Source organism: Triplophysa rosa, linkage group LG23 (genome assembly GCF_024868665.1).
Source record: "Triplophysa rosa linkage group LG23, Trosa_1v2, whole genome shotgun sequence".
Classification (NCBI taxonomy): domain Eukaryota; kingdom Metazoa; phylum Chordata; class Actinopteri; order Cypriniformes; family Nemacheilidae; genus Triplophysa; species Triplophysa rosa.
Window position 1 is genome coordinate 15,090,079 of NC_079912.1, and position 20,905 is coordinate 15,110,983.

At 39.0% G+C, this 20,905-nt stretch overlaps 1 protein-coding gene across 1 annotated transcript; it reads left to right on the top strand.

The window, feature by feature from the left end:
* Nucleotides 1-2,635: 2,635 nt before the first annotated feature.
* On the top strand, nucleotides 2,636-14,589 carry ptbp2a (polypyrimidine tract binding protein 2a). Its single transcript, XM_057322954.1, has 14 exons — nucleotides 2,636-2,748; nucleotides 3,692-3,719; nucleotides 7,111-7,180; nucleotides 7,779-7,963; nucleotides 8,070-8,210; nucleotides 8,319-8,435; nucleotides 8,590-8,700; nucleotides 8,992-9,202; nucleotides 10,335-10,450; nucleotides 11,538-11,571; nucleotides 12,400-12,492; nucleotides 12,924-13,140; nucleotides 13,222-13,299; nucleotides 13,484-14,589. The coding sequence occupies exons 1-14, from the start codon at nucleotides 2,741-2,743 to the stop codon at nucleotides 13,557-13,559; spliced, it is 1,485 nt and encodes a 494-aa protein (XP_057178937.1). The 5' UTR covers nucleotides 2,636-2,740; the 3' UTR covers nucleotides 13,560-14,589.
* Nucleotides 14,590-20,905: the final 6,316 nt, after the last annotated feature.

Consider the following 20,905-nt stretch of genomic DNA (forward strand, 5'->3'; position numbering starts at 1 on the left):
GTTCAATTCTACTGGTTTCTACTTGTTAATAGTATACTCAAAATCGTTTTTCATTATTTGTGTGCTCTATAAGAAACAATATCATCGAACTTATGTACAGTGCTGTGGTGACGTGTTTGAGCCCGGCAAGATTTTCAATAAAGTGCTAAATTGGAGCTCTGCCGTGTTTTTCCGCCATCGGGACATTGATTCTGCGCAGCTGGACTGAGGTGGCAGGCCTGTGTTCATCAAACAGGTTAGACCCAATGACACGTACATAGAAAAATGGAAATCAATGCGGGGTGTTAATATTGCAAGAGCAGTGCTGCTTTGGTAATTAAAGAAAATGGCAGGCATCATGCTGTCATTAATACAGAATGGCCCGATCATGTTGAAAATGGTTGAAAAGGTCTATTAAATCTATAAATCTATAAACCTGTCATTTATTATTTTCTAGATTAGTCTTTGAAGTCTTATAGATCATACATTTACAAAACGGTTTGCCTCTCGTTTCAAAAAGGTTTTTACACTTGGTCAGTCGATCTGAGCGCTATAGATTGCATTTATATGAAAGTGAAAAAAGTGAAAGTGACCTATTTGTCAGGCATGGTGACACATACCCGAAATGTGACCTCTGCATTTAACCCATCCAGAGAGTAGTGAACACACACACAGCAAGTGGTGAACACACGTACACGCGGAGCAGTGGGCAGCTATCACTGCAGCGCCCGTGGAGCAAGTAGGGGTAAGGTGCCTTGCTCAAGGGCACCTCAGCAGTGGCCCCCCCAACCAGAATGAGATTTTTAAATAATTTTATTTTTATATTAGAATAATAGTAGTAATATATATTAATCATAATACTAGTAAAAACTTTACATGTTCCCAGTAGTATTAATGGCAATGTCAAAACTCTTAACCATTAGATTCAGGCATAATACATTTTTTGAAGATGTATTGTACTGGCCCCTTTGTGCCACCCCATAAAAAAAATCCTGGGGGCGCCACTGCACATCAATATTACGTCTTTTTTTAACGTCCTACCTGTTTATTTTGTAGATGTGGTTTAGATTAAATACATTTTTGCACTTCGGTAGGAAAATCTGACAAGGTATTCGACAGAACATCGGCACTCGGACATGGGACTTCTGAAACAGAGCAGATCGATCAACCTCCCCGGAGAGACGCGTCATTTGACATTTGATCAAGATGCTACCAGCGAAATTAGCATGGTGCTAAAACGTAAAAACACACTTAAAAAAAAGTGAAACAAAATAAGATCTATTAATAAATTCAAATACTAAATATCGTTTGTGTGGGCCATGAACACATTCAATTTATTGATTGACGTGGCTGGAACGCTTTGAGGACTCGGAGGTGGGACATGTTCCCACCCCCAGCTTTGTCTTTAACATAGGAACAAGCTGATGCTTTTAAAATGGTGTCCAGTCCAGTTGACATGTTGATATGAAACATACGTTTAAGTGGGTTTAATATTTCACACAACGATAAAAACGTGTCTAGCAACGTGTTCGGCATTAAATAATTACTGGTGTCATTTATTCTTGCTAAAAGGAATGTTACCTGCTTTATATCAGCTTAGACTCGTGTCAAGGATATCTGATGTCGTGCACCAAAATGGCATGATAACCAGTTGAGATTTGGCGATCAGCTGACAGTTTTCTTATTTCCCCTTTGCTCAGAGGAATCCTCGAATCTAATTCCAACATGGCAGCCTCAGAAGCAAAACTAGACCCAAGTGTTTGGGGAAATGTCATTTTTAATTAAATCCCAAGTTCTTTAGATAAGCTGTTAGACTTTAATTTCACCTGGGGCATCAAGCATGGAGCCAAAATACCATTATGTATGTCTGTCACAGTCAATGATATCTAACCGTTTGCTACAGCAGGTTTGACTGACTTGGTGAATGTTATTAGCAGTGTTGGGTAAGTTACTCTGAAAAAGTAATTAATTATTAGTTACTAATTACATATTCTATAATGTAATTAGATTACTGTACAAGTTACTCTCTTCAAAAAGTATTTAGTTACTTATTACTAATTACTTTCTATATCCTATATCAACCTTGATGAGTTAAGTGATTCAAGGATCGACATGAAACGGCTCTTTCAATTCATTCAAATAAATAATATACAACTACATAAAGTATTATTATTAATTACAAATGTGAGAATTATACATTAAAGCACGGATTTTAAAGTTAGACTTTGAATTTTGATGTCAATTCCTCTTCTGCACACGCACATATTACACAAAGTATTTAGTTTAATTACATCAGAAGTAACTAATTAAATTACAGAAAAAATAAGAGTAATCCCTCACTTTACTTGTTCAAGGGGAAAGTAATTAAATTACAGTAACTAATTACTTAGTAACTAGTTACACTCAACACTGGTTATTAGCAGGATGCATGCTAATTTTAATTAAGCAAGGTAATTATATTTACATTTATTTTTAAACAAACCTAACATGTGTTCGTGGTGTTTGTCTTATCACGTGCAGGTCTTACGAGCGTCTCTGATCTCTAATGTGCATTTACAATAAGTCGGCGTGCATTTAATATTACGCAGGCGTACAGTAGATGGTCACTGAGTTTACAGTAGCGCGTGTTTGTTCTCTCACACACTTAGTTCCCGCCTCCATTTTGTCTCTGGTGCGTGTGTGTGTGCTTGTGTGTCTGAGCCAGAGAGAAGGAATAACAAACTGTACATCGGGTTTATTTTTTTAACAAAGATCGTCAGCAATGGACGGGTGAGCATGAAAGCACGCTTCATTCACATTTCTGAAACATAACCGTTCGCACGTGAAGTGTACGAGTTTATTCACACTCGTTTAAATGCTACGTTACCGCTGCTAACACGCTAGCGCTTTAATGCTTCAACAAACATGCACAATTATAGTCATATAAACATCACTTTAAGTTGGTTGTCTTGTATACTTATGCTGTAGAGCGGAGACGAAAACCCCGATTGATCAAATATAATAAAATAACTTAACATGGAATTGAACAAGCAAACGTATGTTAGCAGAGGAGCTACGCTAACTTAGCTGTATTTGTTTGCGCACGTTTCCAGCACAACGTAAACAATCGAGCCACAGGTTTTGCACTTTTAACAGGTTACCAATATTCTTAATATTATTTAATTGTTCTCTTTGCACTGTAAGTGTATTGCTTATGTTGCAATGATGTTTCTTTTGTCACCAGCACGTTAGTTTTGGTATCTGCAAGTTAATCGAGACTTTAGTATTCAGTAACGTTAATATTTGTTTAATCATTCGAGGATTCTGATAACACCTCTTTCATTTTATCACTCCTTAATTTTGTTGAAAAGTTGATGGTGAGAAAAATCACCTATTACATAAATCTATTTTATCTTGCTGTAGTCTCCAGGGCTGTGTCTCAAACTTTAGTGAGCTGCCTACCTAGACAGCATTTATTTGAACACCATACAGTCTGCACGCTATATTTTTTTCAAAGCTTGCCAGTTGCCTAACTAGATGCCATTTTTGACATTCTCAAAACCTAATGAGCTCCCTATCTAGACAGCAGTCTGTGGACATCATGTAATAACCTATTGAGGTGCCTACCTAGACAGCATTTTTGGATGAGGTCAGGAGTGAGGGATGAAGTGTTGAAATGTTCATCGTCTTTTTGTTAATCTGTTTGACCAAATCTCTCGTTGTGTTTCAACAGCATTGGCGATGTTACAGTTGGCGTAAAGGTGAGCACTGTTTTACGTTCTTTTAAGATTATGTAGATTGATGATTCCATGGGTGGATGCATGGATGTTACCATAGTATGATACCACAGTAATGGTTTTACAAAAGCAATACGGTACAGCATACATTATTATAGGTGCAATCAAAGCAAATTAGTTTGTTTAGAGATATCCTGCTATTCGTAACTCCTTTATATGAGAAATGTGATCTTGATTAGCTCAGGGTTTGGCTGGTGAAGTGGTGTGGCCATGTGGAAAACAACAGAAATTTGACCCCATGGAAACCAGAACAATGCTAGCGTTCCCTTGCCATCATTGCAGATGAGCAATGATGCTGTTATTGACGTGTCTCACATTCCTGGTTTTATGCAAAAACCTGCAATGTGTGTTAATTGTTGAGGTGGTCGGAAAGAGAAGCCATTATTGTGAAAGCATTCGTTGCAATGGGTTGAACATTTTTAGCGAATTTGCAACAATTAGCATTCTTATTGTTTGGTATAGCAAAGCTTAGCAGCTTTCATTGGTCAAGTACTGCTCCAGAAGCTGTCTGACAGACATGCAAAGCAGCCAACCACAGCTCAGCTTTGTTTCCAGGTGGACTGTTAAAGAATGCAAAACACACGTCTTTTGGAAATCCTGTAAAATTGAACCAGTCCTGAAGTCATTCCAGTTTTGTGTGTCTTATCAATCAGACATTCAGAGAATGGTCTTTGGGTGCGATGTCTAAGGCTGAGAGAAATACATTTAAGCGTGAAAGTAGTTTTTCATTTAGATTGAGCCAAACAACATGTTATAGGGGTGATATGGCTAAAACAAATATTATCGTTTGTTTTAGATGTAATGCAATGCGTATACAGGATTTAAGGTTCAAAAACGCTGTATTTTCCACATCCTGTGCATGTTTGTATCTCCTCTTTGCCCCGCCTCTTGCCTTTTTTTACGAAGCTCATCGCTCTGAAAAGCAAGGTGTGCTATGATTGGCCAGTTAACAAGTGCATAGTGATTGGTCGAATACTGCAAGTGTGCCTCTTACCATATTTGGACCATCAGGTTCCAAAGCAATTGTACTGACAGGTACGCCCACCTTACTTGCGTATACATTTGGGCGGTCTTAGTCAAATCACACCACGAACTGACGTGGATTTGTGGGGGTGTGGCAGTTCGTGGAACTGAACCATCAGTTCGTGGTGCTGGGCGCTTCGTTTCTAGTGCTGGGCAGTATGACCAAAAATTCATATAACGGTGTTTTCCAGATTTATACCGGTTTCCCGGTACATGGCGGTATTTTTTTACCACATTTTCTACTGATTGAGAGAGGAAATAGTGCTGTTGATTGACTTAAATGCCCTTTTATACTGTCATGGTGACAGTGACAGTATCCCTATAATAACTGCAAAGTTTAGACTTCTTTAACAGCTGAATAGCATGTGAAGGTAACTTGCATACATAATATTTAAGCAAATAAATAGAGAACTGGGCTCGAAATTAACTTTTTTCCTTGGAAGCACTGGTGCTCCCAACTTCAAGAATTAGGAGCATTCACCCAAAAATTAATAGTTGAATACAAAATAGTAACAATTTACCATTAAAACATGCATGTGATGTCTATTGTGTTTTACATAGTCACAATGGCTTAATGATTTCCTGAAATCATATTTTTTAATCATAAAACAAAGGCTTAAATTAGATATGTGAGAGGAAAGCGATCGCATCACGCTGTCAATCCTCCTTACTGACCCTTATTTCTCATCAAAGCATATAGAGAAACAGTTCAAACTAAAAACACATCATATTATATGCTTATATTGAGCAGATATGAGGGGAACACGAGCGTTTTTTGAAAATGTTTGTTCGTGAGTATATTTAATATAACGTAATGCGACCTTGCAATTGCTACACTTGTGCTGCTGTTCAGCCGCGAGGTGCGTGCTCCCATTGCGACGGGAAAGACATATGTAACGTCACCGCTCATGCACGAGACGCACGCAGACATCCAAACGCCTCCGTTTAGTGCATGTTTATATAGAAAAATTATGATAGAGTAGTGCCGCGGCATACAAAGACGCATTCTGTGTGAATGGCCGGTCACTGTGCAACAGTGAAAAGGGACCCCACTGAAACAGTGTTGCGCTTTGCCGCGTTCCGCACGTTGTTTAAGCGACATACATACACCGGTAATGCGGTATATTAAAAATTCATATCATAACAAAAATACACACCGGTATTCGGTATGAACCGGTATATCGCCCAACACTAGGTGTTGTTACACGAGGCGTTTCAGGCAGGTCTGGGTGAGCATTCGCTTTTAGATAGAATGCATCTTTTGTTCCAACACTTTAATTATTATTTTTCCAAAATAATAAAAAAAATTCTGTATTTTGTGGCGTCTAAGCCACAAAAGAAGACAAAAAAGCCCAGGGTAATTTGTTTCTGAATGGATGAAGAATTGCCGAGGCATTTAAGTGTATTATCGGATATTATGTGGCTGATTTTTTGTCATTGAAAGCAAAGTGTTGTGAGGAAATGTAGAATTGTCCCTTATATATTAGATACAGGCCTGTTATAGGTCTCTGTCTCCGGTTTTCATAAAATTAGGCTGGTTGTAATTGAATGGGGGCAGTTTACGTCTAGGATAGTTAGAGAAGAATTTGTTCTTTTTCAGAGATGCCTTCTGAACACAGGCTTTTTAACTTGGTTTGTTCGCCAACAACAGAATTTTCCTCCTCGGGAAACAACGTTAACCCACCTTTCTGGGAAACCGGGTCAAAAAAAGAAGCATTTAATCTTATTGCGATGAATTTGAGGTTTTTGAGATTTTCCTTTCTTTTTTGAATGGGTTTTGATGCTGGGCTAGTCTGTTACGGCTAGCTTTAAGATCTCTACATTCACTGTCTGTTGTGATGCGGAAAAGGATGGCATTCCTTTTTTTTTTTTGAAGTGATGACCAGAAGGCCGTTCAACTTTGAGTTTATTGCTGGCGTAAAAGCGCCGTCCATAAAGAACAATTCGGCAGAATTTTTGGCACAACCCTGAGACGGTCCTATTAAAAAGTTTGGTTCACCATTTGCCTGCCATGTCATTCGTCACTTTTAGCTGCACTTCAAATGGAGGGCCGATTGCCCCAACAGTCTGCCGGGGCCCTTCGGGGAACACGGGCAGCTCAGAATGAGGTGACAGCGTCTGACATCTAAGACTCAACAAGATTAAAGAAACAATTGAGAAAAATAAGGGGGAAAGCAAGGGCTGCGTGGTCGTGCGTTTTATGCGCCTTGATTTTTTTAAGCTGTCCACGGAGAGCTGTATTTCATTGTTTGGTTGAGGGGATCGTGAATGGGGATGGCTTTATTGGAGGACAGGATTGTATCTGTCATGGCCTCTTTGTGTGTCTCCACAGAGAGGATCAGATGAACTGTTGTCCAGCGGCGTGTATAACAACCCCAGTTCTGGGTTTAGCAGCATCAGTGGTAAGTCGAAATTTTCCATAACCCCCCACCCAACCCACTGGTTATGTGCACTGCACATCTTACCACAGCTGATCCAACATAGTTTCAAGGCTTCGTTTATTAAAGGATCTCAATAGGATTTCCGAAATAAACAAGAAATGAAAAAGGATAACTTTGAGGACCATTACATCTTTCAGGTCATCTGACTCATCATTAGACAAAAAAGATTTATTGTCATACCTACAAGAGGTTGTTTTAGTTTATATGGTGTTTATCTACAATTCTCACATTCTTTAATTCACCCTTACTCATCACAATGTCATTCCAAACCTGTTTGAATTTCTTCTGCTTTACACAAAAGAAGATATTTTGAAGAGTGTTGGTAACCAAACAACATTGGCCCCCATTGACTTCCACTGGATGGGCACAAAACCACTGAAACATCTCTCAAAATATCTTCTGCGTTTCACAGAAGAAAGAGTCATAAACAGATTTTGATCAACATGAAGCTGAATAAATGATGGCAGAAGTTTTTATTTTGAGAGACAATCGCGTTAATGTGCAATTCGTGTATGTTCATCTCTCAAATCCTCTAAATAAGTAAAAATCCTATTTCCAGGTGCAACGTCCAACGGCAGCGATAGCAAAAAACAAAAAGTCGAAGACAGAGTAGGTGATTCATTGCCGTCTCGCGTTCTCCACATCCGAAAGCTGCCCAGTGACGTCTCGGAAGCGGAGATCATCTCCCTCGGACTTCCTTTCGGAAAGGTCACCAACATCCTCACTCTAAAAGGCAAAAACCAGGTGCGTGATCCAGCATCCGACTGCTTTCACCCCAAACTTCATCATGTCTGTAATTCGGTGTGTCGTGAGAGAATAGTTCAACTCTTGTCTCACACATATTCTTCAGGCGTTTCTGGAGCTGAGCACAGAGGAAGCTGCCATGACAATGGTCAATTATTACTCCGCTGTCACGCCTCACGTCCGCAACATGCCTGTTTACATTCAGTACTCCAATCATAAGGAACTAAAGACCGACAATTCAAACCAGGTAATGACTGACTGACTGACTGACATCCGATTCAATGGAGAGATCAAAATCTAATCATAGATTTGATTTCTTGGCCGGTATGTTTAACCATGCGTCTACGTCTTCTAGTCAGGTGGGACTCCCACGTCCAACTCGAGTGATGGTGGAGGTTCCCCATCCAGTCCGGTGCTGAGGATAATCATAGATAACATGTTTTACCCCGTCACCCTGGATGTGCTTCAACAGGTAGGGAACACCGCAGATCGGCTTTAGTCATAGCTTTAGACCTAAATTGAAGATATACTATTGGATGATGTCTTGTTGATGCTGGGTGTTAATTCTTGAATGTTTTTTTCCTTCTGTTGGTAGCTCCTCAATGCTCTGCTTTCTCTGTCAATAGATCTTTTCAAAGTTCGGCACCGTCATGAAAATCATCACGTTCACCAAGAACAATCAGTTTCAGGCCCTCTTGCAGTTCAACGATCCAGCCAGTGCGCAGCAAGCTAAAGTGGTGGGTTCTCAGCGGCATAAAGCTCGTTTTTAAGTCCAAAGCATACTTCGGTTTTACGTGTACGCTAGCGTATACCTTCGGCCACAAATATGGTTTGCGCTCTGCGATAGTTTGGTGCCTGCTATCGCAAAAGGTTCCGGCCGTGTCCGGAGGCTACGATGCGCTGCTGATGGCAATCGTGCACGAAGGCTAGCGCACGCTTAGACCGAAGTATACTTAGGGCGGAGGTGCCACGTTTTCTCTACCTCTCTATCTCGCTATCTTTCTATCTTTCCATATTTATTTTTCTAGGCTCTAGATGGACAGAACATATACAACGCCTGCTGCACCCTTCGCATAGACTACTCAAAACTCGTCAACCTGAATGTGAAGTATAACAATGATAAGAGCAGAGACTACACAAGACCGGAGCTTCCTGCTGGAGACGGGCAGCCCCCTTTGGACCTGTCTGTGGCCGCTGCTCTGGGTAAAGACTCCAGCTCCCTGCTCGGTAAGATCCCAGGTATCTCACTTTTTCTATCTATTTTGTCTTATTTTCGTTTTCAACACTCATGTAACTAGGGATGAGAATTTATCGATTGTGGTTGCATATTTGTTTTCACTTGAAGGGACAAGAAATGTTAGGTCAAGGCTGGTTTTTCTTTATTATAAAAAAGAATGTTTTTTTAAAGAACCAGTTCACTGAACAAAATAAAGAGTCATTTGTTTACAACTTGGTTTATAATTCTTGTATTGTGTTTTAAAATCTTGAAGGATTGTTTCTGACGCACTAGTTTTTAAAGACAAAATGCAACCGGTGGTGAATAAGAGCCAATTCTCATTTCCCAACCCTGCTTGTTTTGTTTGTGTTCATCATGTCTCACCCAAAACTGTCATCCGTACGCAGCGTGATTGTTTCGAGTGCCGCTGACCGAGGACAGTATTTAAATCAGCCTTACACAGACTCTCTGAATGGCATGAAAATGAAAATAGAAAGCCGTGTTTATGAAAGAAAGAATATAATTGGAATGCGCTCTTAAGTACTGTAAAATGTCACATAGGCCCGCGTCTCCGAGTGCCTTCGCTGACCTTTTCTCAGAGATCTGCTCATAAGGCCTCTTAATTTAAAATGCAGTTTGACATTTCCCCTGCTACGAAATCAAGCAGGTATTTTATTGATATTAGGATTAAAATTATTAGGTTTTAAAATCCCACGTCATCTAACCTGCTCCCACTCGCATCTGGATAAAGAACTAATGTTTTACCTGCCTATTTTTGGCAGTCACATGGGCTGATGGGGGACGTCTACTCATTTTTTTGCCACTCAGATTTAGCAATTATGTGCTCTGTTGTTCCAAGAAAATTGCTTAATGTTAACCACAACTCCAGGGATTCAACAAGTTTAATCATTTGAAAACCCGCAGGAGAAAGAACTCAACTTTTTCAGTCCAAGCAATGGAACCAGTGCCATAAGAAAACTGGCTCTAGTAATGGCAAGATGAAGGCTTAGGTTGACAGGGAATGCATGAACTGATCAAGCGTGTTCTTTAAATGCAGTGCACGTGCCTTTTGATCAAAGCCAAATGCGTAGATGTAAATGTAAAACTTGAATTCCTGTTGCCCGCTGTCCGATCTCACTGTCTGCTATCTTGCAGGTGCCCTCAATCCGCTAACCGCAGCCGCCGCAGCTGCAGCCGCAGCCGGTAGAGTCGCCCTTTCAGGTCATTCAGGGACCACCGGGGTTCTGCTTGTCAGTAATCTAAATGAAGAGGTCAGTATTCTATATATTTCATCTTCTCACATTTATACCATGTGTTCCGTTTCGGTTTATCATGCTCCATGTGTGAAATGAAGACAGAATGTCACTTTCTTTAGTTATACTTCTTGCTGTTGTATAGTTGAAGAGACTCATTGTGACTAGACTCACTCTTTAAATAAAAACACACTTATGAAGAAATATCCAGATTTCACCCCATATCAAAAGGAGAATGTTTGACTGTAAGTTACATTTTAATGCTTACTCGTAGTGCAAAATATTTTTTGGGGGGATGAAATATGACCCGGACATTTTGTCACTCCCTTTTCAGAAACCCATTGTGTACGTAGTAAACTTTCACTAAACATCTCTTTCTGTCTGTTTTACAATATCTCTCTTTCTTTTTTATTCTCTCTCTCTCACTGAACGCTAATGAGTGGTGGATGTCTGCCCATGTGATTTTCAAACCAACAGATTTTCAGTGTTCTTCAAATATCACCTCAATTGTTAATGTGATTTTCTGTGTTCACACCGTAACTTTGAAAGGTGATTGTCATGTCCAGTGTTGAAGCAGCGCTTTGAAAGAAACCCTTCAAACTCTGTTATGTTGTCTGCATGCTTCTTTAAAACTCATAACTCTGCTGTTGTTCATTGGTCATTATCAGATGCTCCTCTTTATTTTGGTTATGAACGTATCCTTACCCTGATACTGGGTATCTACATTTGGCACAATATTTTGCTTCTATAATGTAGAAATGCCTAAAGCAGCCATTCTTGACCAAACTCCTGCATTACCTGTGTACTGACCTGTATTATATTTTTTGTCCCTCCCTTATTTATATTCTGCATTTGCTTTCTCTTCCCCCATTTTGTTTACACTGTCTCTCCCCACCTTTTTTGTTTGTTTGTTTTTATACCTCACACCTTTTTATTCATGCTTTTTTATTTGTTCCTCGGACCCCGTTACTTAACTGCCCCGATCCATGAATCCATGACCACTTCACCATTCTGCGGGAAACCACCCTCCGTTATGGATGATCTGTTCATCTCTGCTCTTCCTCGACTCTTCTATCTGTCCGCTTGCTCCTCTCTCCTTCTAAAGATGGTTACGCCCCAAAGTCTGTTTACCCTCTTCGGTATGTTCTTGTTAGCTCTACCTTTCTGTTTGTTTTTTATTATTCTTATTTACTGGTATTCATGTGCTTATTTTTATTTAAAGTCAACCTGGAATCAGAATTACGTCCCTAATATATATTACTGGTACAGATCTTTTTTTTGTTCATGTTTGTTTTTTATTACGTTTTGCCTCTCTATCGCCATCTCTGTTTGAAACATAAAATTGCAGGTTACTTAACGTACATACCTTTACACGTGTTAAAGTCAGATGACATCAAACAGATATTCTCACGAAATAAACAGCTCAAATTATAAATCACTAGCATAATCTTACTGTTGTAAATTGGGGTAACGCAACATTTTTGAAGACAGATTTTTCATGTACTCTCTCAATAACATATTATTGTTTGTTTTTAACCAGAACAAGTTACAGATTTCAGCTTGAAGTATAACTTCTTTTATAATAATAATAATAATAATGATGTTAACCTTATTTTAACGGCATCATTATTATAGCATTTCACGTTGACTTTAAATCATTTTCATTAACTTGCTTTTACAGTGCAAGTCTTGCTTTATTTTTCTAGTTTCATCTTTTTATTTTGGATTTATTTTAGTGCATGTGATCTGTTGGTTTAGTTTGCACATTTTTTGTTGCATCTGTTCTTTGTAAGTTCAATGAGAGGGTATATCCGGGTCTTCAGACCTGTCGTCAGGTTGTAATTAGTTATCTCTATTTTAATAAATGTTCTGTCACTCTGTCAGTCTATCTTTCACTCTCAGAGTCTCACTCGACGCTCTGTCCCCTCTTCTGCTTTCTCTCTGTCTGCTGCCTGCTCTCTTCACAGGGGTTTATGGGGACGTGCAGCGTGTGAAGATTCTCTTTAATAAGAAGGATAGTGCGTTGATTCAGATGGCCGATATGAACCAGGCACAGCTTGGTAAGACTACCTGTTAGCTGTTATTGTAGCTATTAATCTGTTTTGAGTTGTTCACCTAAAATTTGATCATCATTTACCCTCTTCTCATTCCAAACTTGTTCGACTTTCTTTCTTCTGCAAAACACAAAAGAAGATTTTTTGAAGAACGTTAGTAACCGGACAACATTGACCCCCCTTTGACTTCCATTGTATGGACACAAAACCACAAAAGGCATTTCTCAAAACTTTTGTGTTTCATAGAAGAACCAAGGTCACACAGGTTTTAAATGACATGAAGGTTGACTGAATTATGACTATTTTTATTATTAGGTGAACTGTCACTTGAATTTGATGAGCACATGTCCTTAAATGTTAAAGTAAAATTTGTCTTTATATTTAATTATGAATCATGCTTGCTACAGAAGTTATTTAAAAAAAAAGTTGTCTTTCAGCAATGAGCCATTTAAATGGTCAAAAGATGTTTTCGAAGATTGTCCGCGTCGCAATGTCGAAGCACCAGACCGTTCAGTTACCCAGGGACGGTTTGGACGACCAAGGTCTCACCAAAGACTTCACAAACTCTCCCCTGCACCGTTTCAAAAAGCCCGGCTCCAAGAACTTCCAGAACATCTTTCCTCCTTCTGCCACGCTGCATCTGTCAAACATCCCGTGAGTAAAGCTCTCTTTGCCTCTTGTCAATCTTTGTGTCAGTCGTCAGCCGCCCAAGTCATTTTTCTGTCATGTTTGAAGGCAAGACATAACTGAAGAAGACCTGAGAGTCCTGTTCTCCAACTCCGGTGGCACTGTGAAAGCTTTCAAGTTTTTCCTGTAAGTCTGTGACCATTTAGATCTTCTTTAATATATGTAGCTTAACTATCCTGCAGGATTGTAGAAATGATGAGCTCCTCAGATAATGAATACAGTTCTAGTTTGACTTCCTGATGTTATAAACTGTGTTCTTTATGTTCTTTTATGTGTGTAATCGTGTTTGCCTGGACGTTTTTGTCTGCAGAGATCACAAAATGGCTCTTATTCAGATGACCACAATTGAAGAAGCCATCCAATGCCTAATTGACCTCCACAATTAAGACATGGGTAATAACCATCACCTAAAGGTCTCCTTCTCCAAATCAACCATCTAAAGGAACATCCAAGGTCCATCTTCTAACTTTTTCCTAGCGTATGTTGACTGTTGAAGTACATCAGGGACCACAACTTGAGATTTGTTTTTTTCCGATTTTCATCATTCCTCAAAAAAATGTTTAAAGAGAAAACTGAAATATTGTGGACATAGTTGACCCTCATTTCCCTCATTTCTTTGCCTTGGGTGAGACACATCTGCTATTCTCTTCAGTGGTGGATGGATCTTATGGTCTGAATCTCTTACGACAAGCAGAAGAACGTGCCTTACAAAACCTACATAAATCTTTTCATATCGAATTCTGCGAAGGAGAGAATATTACACTGTAAAGTTTTGTTAAGACAAAAATTCAAATGATTTTTCCTTGTGTCTGATGTGTATAGTGTGTAATAGCCTTACAAACAGTTTCCTTTGTTTTTCGGGTTCATTTTGATTTTTGCATTTGTTCATTCTTATTTGCTGTAAACTTGGAGCCGTGAATTGTAAATAAATCTGTGATTCTCTGCTGGTCGCCATTGAGAAGACCTGAGCTCTACCCAACAATCCAGTTGAACCTTGAATGGAATGAAGGGTGAATGAAACCCGTTCAGGTGCTTTATTCCCAGGTTTATGACAGAAGCATAGAAAATGCAGAGCGTCTTGTTGCATGGCTTGGCAAAGGCCTTTTATATGTCATAGTGTGATTTGGGACCAACATCTGTGTGCCTAAAGTCTTAATTTACCCCGGGATAAAAGAGCATTTCACTTCCAGAGGAAACTTTGGCAGTGTCAGCCCTAAACATCTATACCTAATTCAAGATAAGTGGGATGTGTATGATCCATACCTTTCTTTGTTCGTATCTCTAGGAATGTATGATTCAGAATAGTTTTGATGAGGCACAATTAAACGGATTTTTCTAACAAAAGCTGGAACGTCTGACTTTGTTGTCTTTGCTTTTTATACCTGTAGCATGCTCAATAAACACTTCTAAAATTTCTCTTTCAGTCTCTTCGTTCAGCTTCACCCTTAAGCGTCTCACTTCTGTACTCTTACCAGAAAGATTGGGTTAGCATTAACTTTTGACCGTCCAGCTTTGAACAGATATAAATCAAAATGATTTGGAAACATTTAGTTAAAGCACTATTGCAATTTTTCACCAGTGTTATTTTATCCTGTAAATCTTTTCACTTGTTGCTTTGCTTTTTAGCTCTATAGCAGATCTGATCCATGTTTCAGGCTTGATGCTGTACACTGCTCGATATAAATGACAGGATTGCTCATGACGTCATTACACTGAAGCTACCGCACCGCCTGTGTTTGGCGCCGGTATGCCCAAACATTCTATTGAATTAAAAGGGAGTTATCACATATTAACGATGAAAGGTACCTTACCAGTCCCCGTTTTTCGAAGTCTTCCAGTCCATTCTTACAACGCAATGTCTACATGTAAATGTTTAGTTATTTAAAGTCTGGAATTTTCCCATCTCTAGGTGAGTTACATTCATGTTCTTTACAGTAGCGTAAATAACAGATCAGCAGACGGATGAGACGCCTCAACATATGACAAATGTGTTCATTCTACATGCAGATAAATATAGACTGTATGTTCTTAAAGTCATGAAGTTTTATTTCTAAACATTTATACCTGCCACTACAACAGAACTGTGCAATATACACTCACCTCAACCATTTCTATACATCGCTATTCTGACCAAAATTAACAAACATTGGAAAAAACTAATTCAATTAATTTAAACATACTCAACGAATCATGCGCATGGTACACTGCAAAACGGGTTATTTTAGATCGTTATTTTGTCTAAGTCAATGACCCCCTCGGTCATTTGGGCATACCAACATGGCACTGCGAACACTTCCGGTGGCTTCACCTCCAGCCGTTGGTTTAGCGTTCTGCGCGCAATCCAGTCATTTATATAGATCAGTGATTTCATATCAATCTCATGTTCCATGTTTCAGTGCCATTCCATATACAGCCGCGGCAAAAATTAAAAGACCACTCAGTTTTCATTTGAAATCAGCATTTTTAGATGTATTGATGCCATTCCAGTCCAGTGTTTGTTGAACTTCAACAAAAAAAAATTCTTTAGCAAAATGTAACCTTTTTGGATACACAAGATATTAAACACCATGTGCAAGAGATTTAAAAAATGAGATTTTGCATCAAAACTGGAGAATTTGGTCTGAACACTAGTTTTTCTTCATTCTGTGTTTAACATCTACAATTATTACCAAATTGACTATTGCCTTGTTTTCCCTGTGCAGTGAACTATTTGACATCGACTGTGTTTTGAATAGTAAATGAGTTTGAACGCATCATGTACATAAATGAATATAAAACGTCGTTCTTTTCCAATATTTTGATATACTTTTTGAATAATACACTTTGTTGATCTGATTTCTTTGCTTACAAAATGCCACTAAATGCAGTCAGTCCCAAGGATCAGATCTGACAGCCAAATTGAATGTAGTGCTGTGTGAACGCAGTTAAAAAGAGTCGGATTTAAAGTTGTCATTTGTTTCTCTTCACTTTCAAGCCCTCGGGCTGTCTGTCTTGTTCATCTGAACTGGCATACACGCGGGTGCGACAGTTTATTGTCTTTGCCTAAAACAAAACTTTTCTAATTCCACCCTTCAGCATTCCTTCATCTCAACGTTTTCTCTACGTGCCATTATTGGGTCTCTGTGCTGGATGGTCGTGCTGTGATGGACGCCCTGTCTTGCCTTGTCTGATGGAGACAATCCTCTAGCCTGCTTCAAAGTTGGGTACCGGATGCCGCAATTCATCACGGGCCAGACGGCAGCGTCGCTTCACGCTGCTTTTATTTTGCACACTTAAATCGAAACACTCCTGTTCTCGATTTACCTTTATAAACAAAAATGACACAATAAATCAGAGCAGGGACCCAGACCGAATCAATACCTCGTCTGGAGTTTGAATCATGTGCTCCAGACATCTGTATCCACCCGCCATTACCCTGGCACAGGGGAGGGTGCGTTTTTCTCCTGGCCTTGTTTTTAATACAAACACTGATGTGACACCTTTGGTGGTAAGATGTCTCAATGAAGAACCGGTCTAAAATATCTCTGTTTGTCTGTTGATGAATGTTTTTAATATTCAGGCTAAAACTTTGGAAAATATGCATCATGTGCCATTGAGATACCTTTAAGAAACATGGATGGATAAAAAATGATATTTAATTAAAATACTCGGATGCATTAAAGCTTAAAGGAATGGAAAGGTTCAGTTCGAGTTAACCTCTATCAACAGCATTTGTGGCGTAATATTCATTAAAAAATTAATTTCTACTTTTTTTCTACATTGGAGCCAACAAACACACTGCTCTCAATAGAGCTTATAATATTCCTTTAACAATCACGCTAATTCGCAAAACAGATTGACAAGACCAGCGGTGATTTGAATGCTCCTCCAAGCAGCGAGAACCTCAGTTCGCCTTTGCTTTAATGGAGATCCAGTGGAACGCCTGCTGTTGTAATATTGTTCCATTTACTAAATTCCCTGCTTGATCATCTGTGCTAGATTAACTGCTAATCTATAATCGCTGCAGTCAGGCGAGTGGGCTCTGTTAAAGGGCCACACCATCTCAATACATCACCTGCTCTCATAATCTAAACGTGCGTCAGCCCTGTTACCCCCGGTGGTGTGACATCTAATTCAGCTCGGGCCCTCTGATAATGACAGTATCGATTCAGATTTTATGTGGTTTCTCTCTCTTCGGCGCACACGCTTGTCTTTTTCCTGCTCGCTGATCGGCCCATTGTGAGGGTTTTCTGGGATTGTCGTATGCTGTTGCCAATCGTAGTGGTTCGAAATACCCCATCTGCAAAAATATGCCTGTTTGCATTCAATTTGCCTGGAGTTTAGTCGGGAAGCACTGTGTGGTACAAGAGGATTTAGATGAAATTACACAGGAAAGAATTACCAGAATCACTTTCTCAGCAGAGCAACATTATTACAGATTACAGTATTTCTGGATATACTAGAAAATGAGTTCAGTTTTCTCATTTAATAAGAATAAAAATTGAATCCCTATTGAATAAAGTCTGTTTTCTGGTACAGATTGTAAATTACTTTTATCAAATGCGACTTGCGTTGCATTCAAGGGACACTTTACATTTGTTAGTGTGTTCTCTGGGATTCAAACCCATGACATTTGCATTTCTATTGCAATTCCAATTGAGCTAGAAAAACTAATCTATACATTTGCACACAAGCGTAACTCTGAACGCATATTTGTGCATTACAAGTTGCTCTGCAACTGTGTGGTTTGTGTGCTGTTAATCTTTGAAAGCACTCTAGCATCACTTATGTTTATGACATAAATGCATACTAGAATTCTTTTTCTCAAACAAAACAAGAGTTTAAAGATCAATTCCTTTCATATCTGGTTTAGCCCTTTGTGTTGAAGTGGACAGCTACAATATCTCTTTAAACCAAAACAAAACACATAGGCCTACTGCACACTCGAGTATTTTTTTAAAAATGTCTTTTAATAATGTTTAATAAAATTTAATAATGTTTCATGTTCCCCAAGAGCAATAAAACAGGTGTTGGATAGTCTTTTTACTTTTAAGTAAATTTTTAAATATATGTCTTTCATGAGTGTTTTCACTTCGATAAATTTGACTTCACTATGATAAAGCCTATGTCATACTTTTTACTCCACTACATTTCATAAATAAATGTTTTTTACATTTAAATATAAATAATAAAAATAATGAAGCACATTTAAAGTACTTTTAAAAATGGGGAAAGTACTAGATTTTTAAAATGAATGTATTAAAGGCAAATGTAGTAGAGTAAAACGAATGATTTATGCTTTATAAGATATAGTGCAGCAATTTTTTCCAAAGTAAAAAGTACAGATACTTGAAAAATGCACTTGAGTAAAAGTCAAAATACTTCACTACCATTACATCTCTAAATAAAATGCATCAGTGCAGCGCAGCAGCATCACGTGACCCAAAACGTATATTCTTTTCTTTTGGTGAATATAGCTCTTTTGTTGTTTCTGTATAGCCTAACTTTTTTTCTATAACAAATACTTAGCTCTGTATACTGTGGTAGGCATTGCGAGACCAGTTTTATTGCACTTATGCGTTTTGTTTTCCTTATGTTGTTCCAGTTGCTTCCATTGTTTACCCCATTTGTAAGTCGCTTTGGATAAAAGCGTCTGCTAAAAGACTAAATGTAAATGGCATTTCATAACATACCGGTAATTTCATGTAACATTTTTACAACAGGACATTCAATGCAAAAATGTTGGGTACCATTTCTTTTGATCGGAGGATGATCAATATTTGAAAAGAAGAGGGCTTGATGGTCATGGAAGCAACTTGAATAACTTTTGTTATTTCTATAGTTTGATTTGGCCACATTTATCAAACCCGACAAAACCTTTTTGTATAAATAATTTTTACAATTTTCTTATGTATATTTACATTGCATGAATTTTGTAAAAATCAGTTCATAACGTTGCATAAAATCACCACGTAAACTTGTTCTGCTTGAGTTTCCTTTGAAATTCAACATTTTTGAAGAATTTAGAACAGTTCTGGTACACCTTTGACTACATTTATTTTTCCTACTATGGCAGTCAATGATGTCCCAGAAGTGAAAATTGCTAACGTTCTTCCAAATATCTTTCTCTGTGTTCATCAGAACAAAGTAATTTATATAGGTATGAAATTACATGAGAGAGAGAGTAAATGATGACAGAAATTTCATTTTTGGGCGAACTATCCCTTTAAATGTCTAATCGTGTTTTCACGCGTTATGTCTTAATGACTCAATGCTTTTCTTTCCATTAGTGTGTAGTCACTGGGACACAGTTTTGATCACCATCTTGCGTTTCTGACTCCAGGCCACGCTGCGCGTTCGTTAATGTTCGCCGTTTGGTCGCAAAAGGTGCAAATCTCGTAATCGTTCCCTTTAAGCCTATAATTAGATTCTCACTTAGTCACAGGCACTCTTGCGTTTGTCCTCCCATTTCCGAGCGGATACGTTGTGCCCTCTTGGTCCATCGGCTAATGTCTCGTAGAACAAATCATGATGTTTCTGTGCCATGGCGGGGTCTCGGCCATCTACGGCTCGCTACGCTACGCTGAGAAGGGGAGTGGCGTCGCGCATGCTAATGAGTCAAAGCGGACCTCAGCCGCTGGGTTTGCCTCCCCCCTCGCGGTCCGTACCGCTATCTTCCTCCATCTCTCGCGCCCGAGCCCCCCTTCCCGTGGTCTGAGAGGAAGCAGGTGGATAGGTCAGAGCACTAATGAGATGTTCAGGGAGAAGACGACAGGAGTGTGCATGTGTAAATAATCTCTTAATTACAGGGCCGTGCGTGGCGGACATAACTCTTCGGTGTGATATCTTCATTTTCTTGCTTTTAACAACGCCCCCCCTCCCCCTGCAGTCAGCCTCCAGTTTGAGGTTCACAAAATCACAGACGATTATCAGAGATTAAAGAGAACTCTGCATGATCGCTGTATGAAATGGTAATTTACAGTATTAAACGTGCTTTTATCTGTATGCAAATTACCCACGCGCGCATTTAAATAGTTTATGTGAAGGTTTAAGGATGGGTTGAACAGGAGTATGGAAGTTGGGTTATGATGGATGGCTTAAAGGGACAGTTCAACCAAAAAATGAAAATTCTTTCAACATTTATTCACCCTCTTGTCATTTCAAACCCGTATGACTATTTCTTCAGCAGAACACAAAAGAAGATATTTTGAGGAACGTTGGTAACCAAACAAAGTCGGACTGCACTGACTTCCACTCACAGAAACATTTCCCAAAATGTATTTTTCATGTCATATACTCCAAGGTGACAGGAGCAACACAGAAGATGCCGACGTTAAATCGTGCAAAATAAAAGGCAGCAATTCTTGAGGGATACACTTCCTGGCCTACATGTTTTCTTGTTAAAACAAAATTTAGAGTCTTAACAAAACTAATTATTTTTCGAAATCCCCCCAGAGGTTAATTTCCAACCTCCTGTAGCTTCAGCATCTTTGTGTAGCCTACTGTAGTTTAATCACACGGCGAGGTTAGGGAAAAAACTTTGCATATTTTGAGAGGGCACCACAAACACAAATCACGCAGAGTTGAGCTTTCTCAGTAGAATTACGTTTCTAAACGCAGGCAGAGAGGAATCCTGTATAGGTGCATAACCAAACCCCTTCCAGCAACGCAATTTACAGAAGGTCAATGGGGTGCAGACACAAAGCTGTGAATTTTCTTTTTTTCATCTGTTCAACTTTAATGCCGGCAGCAG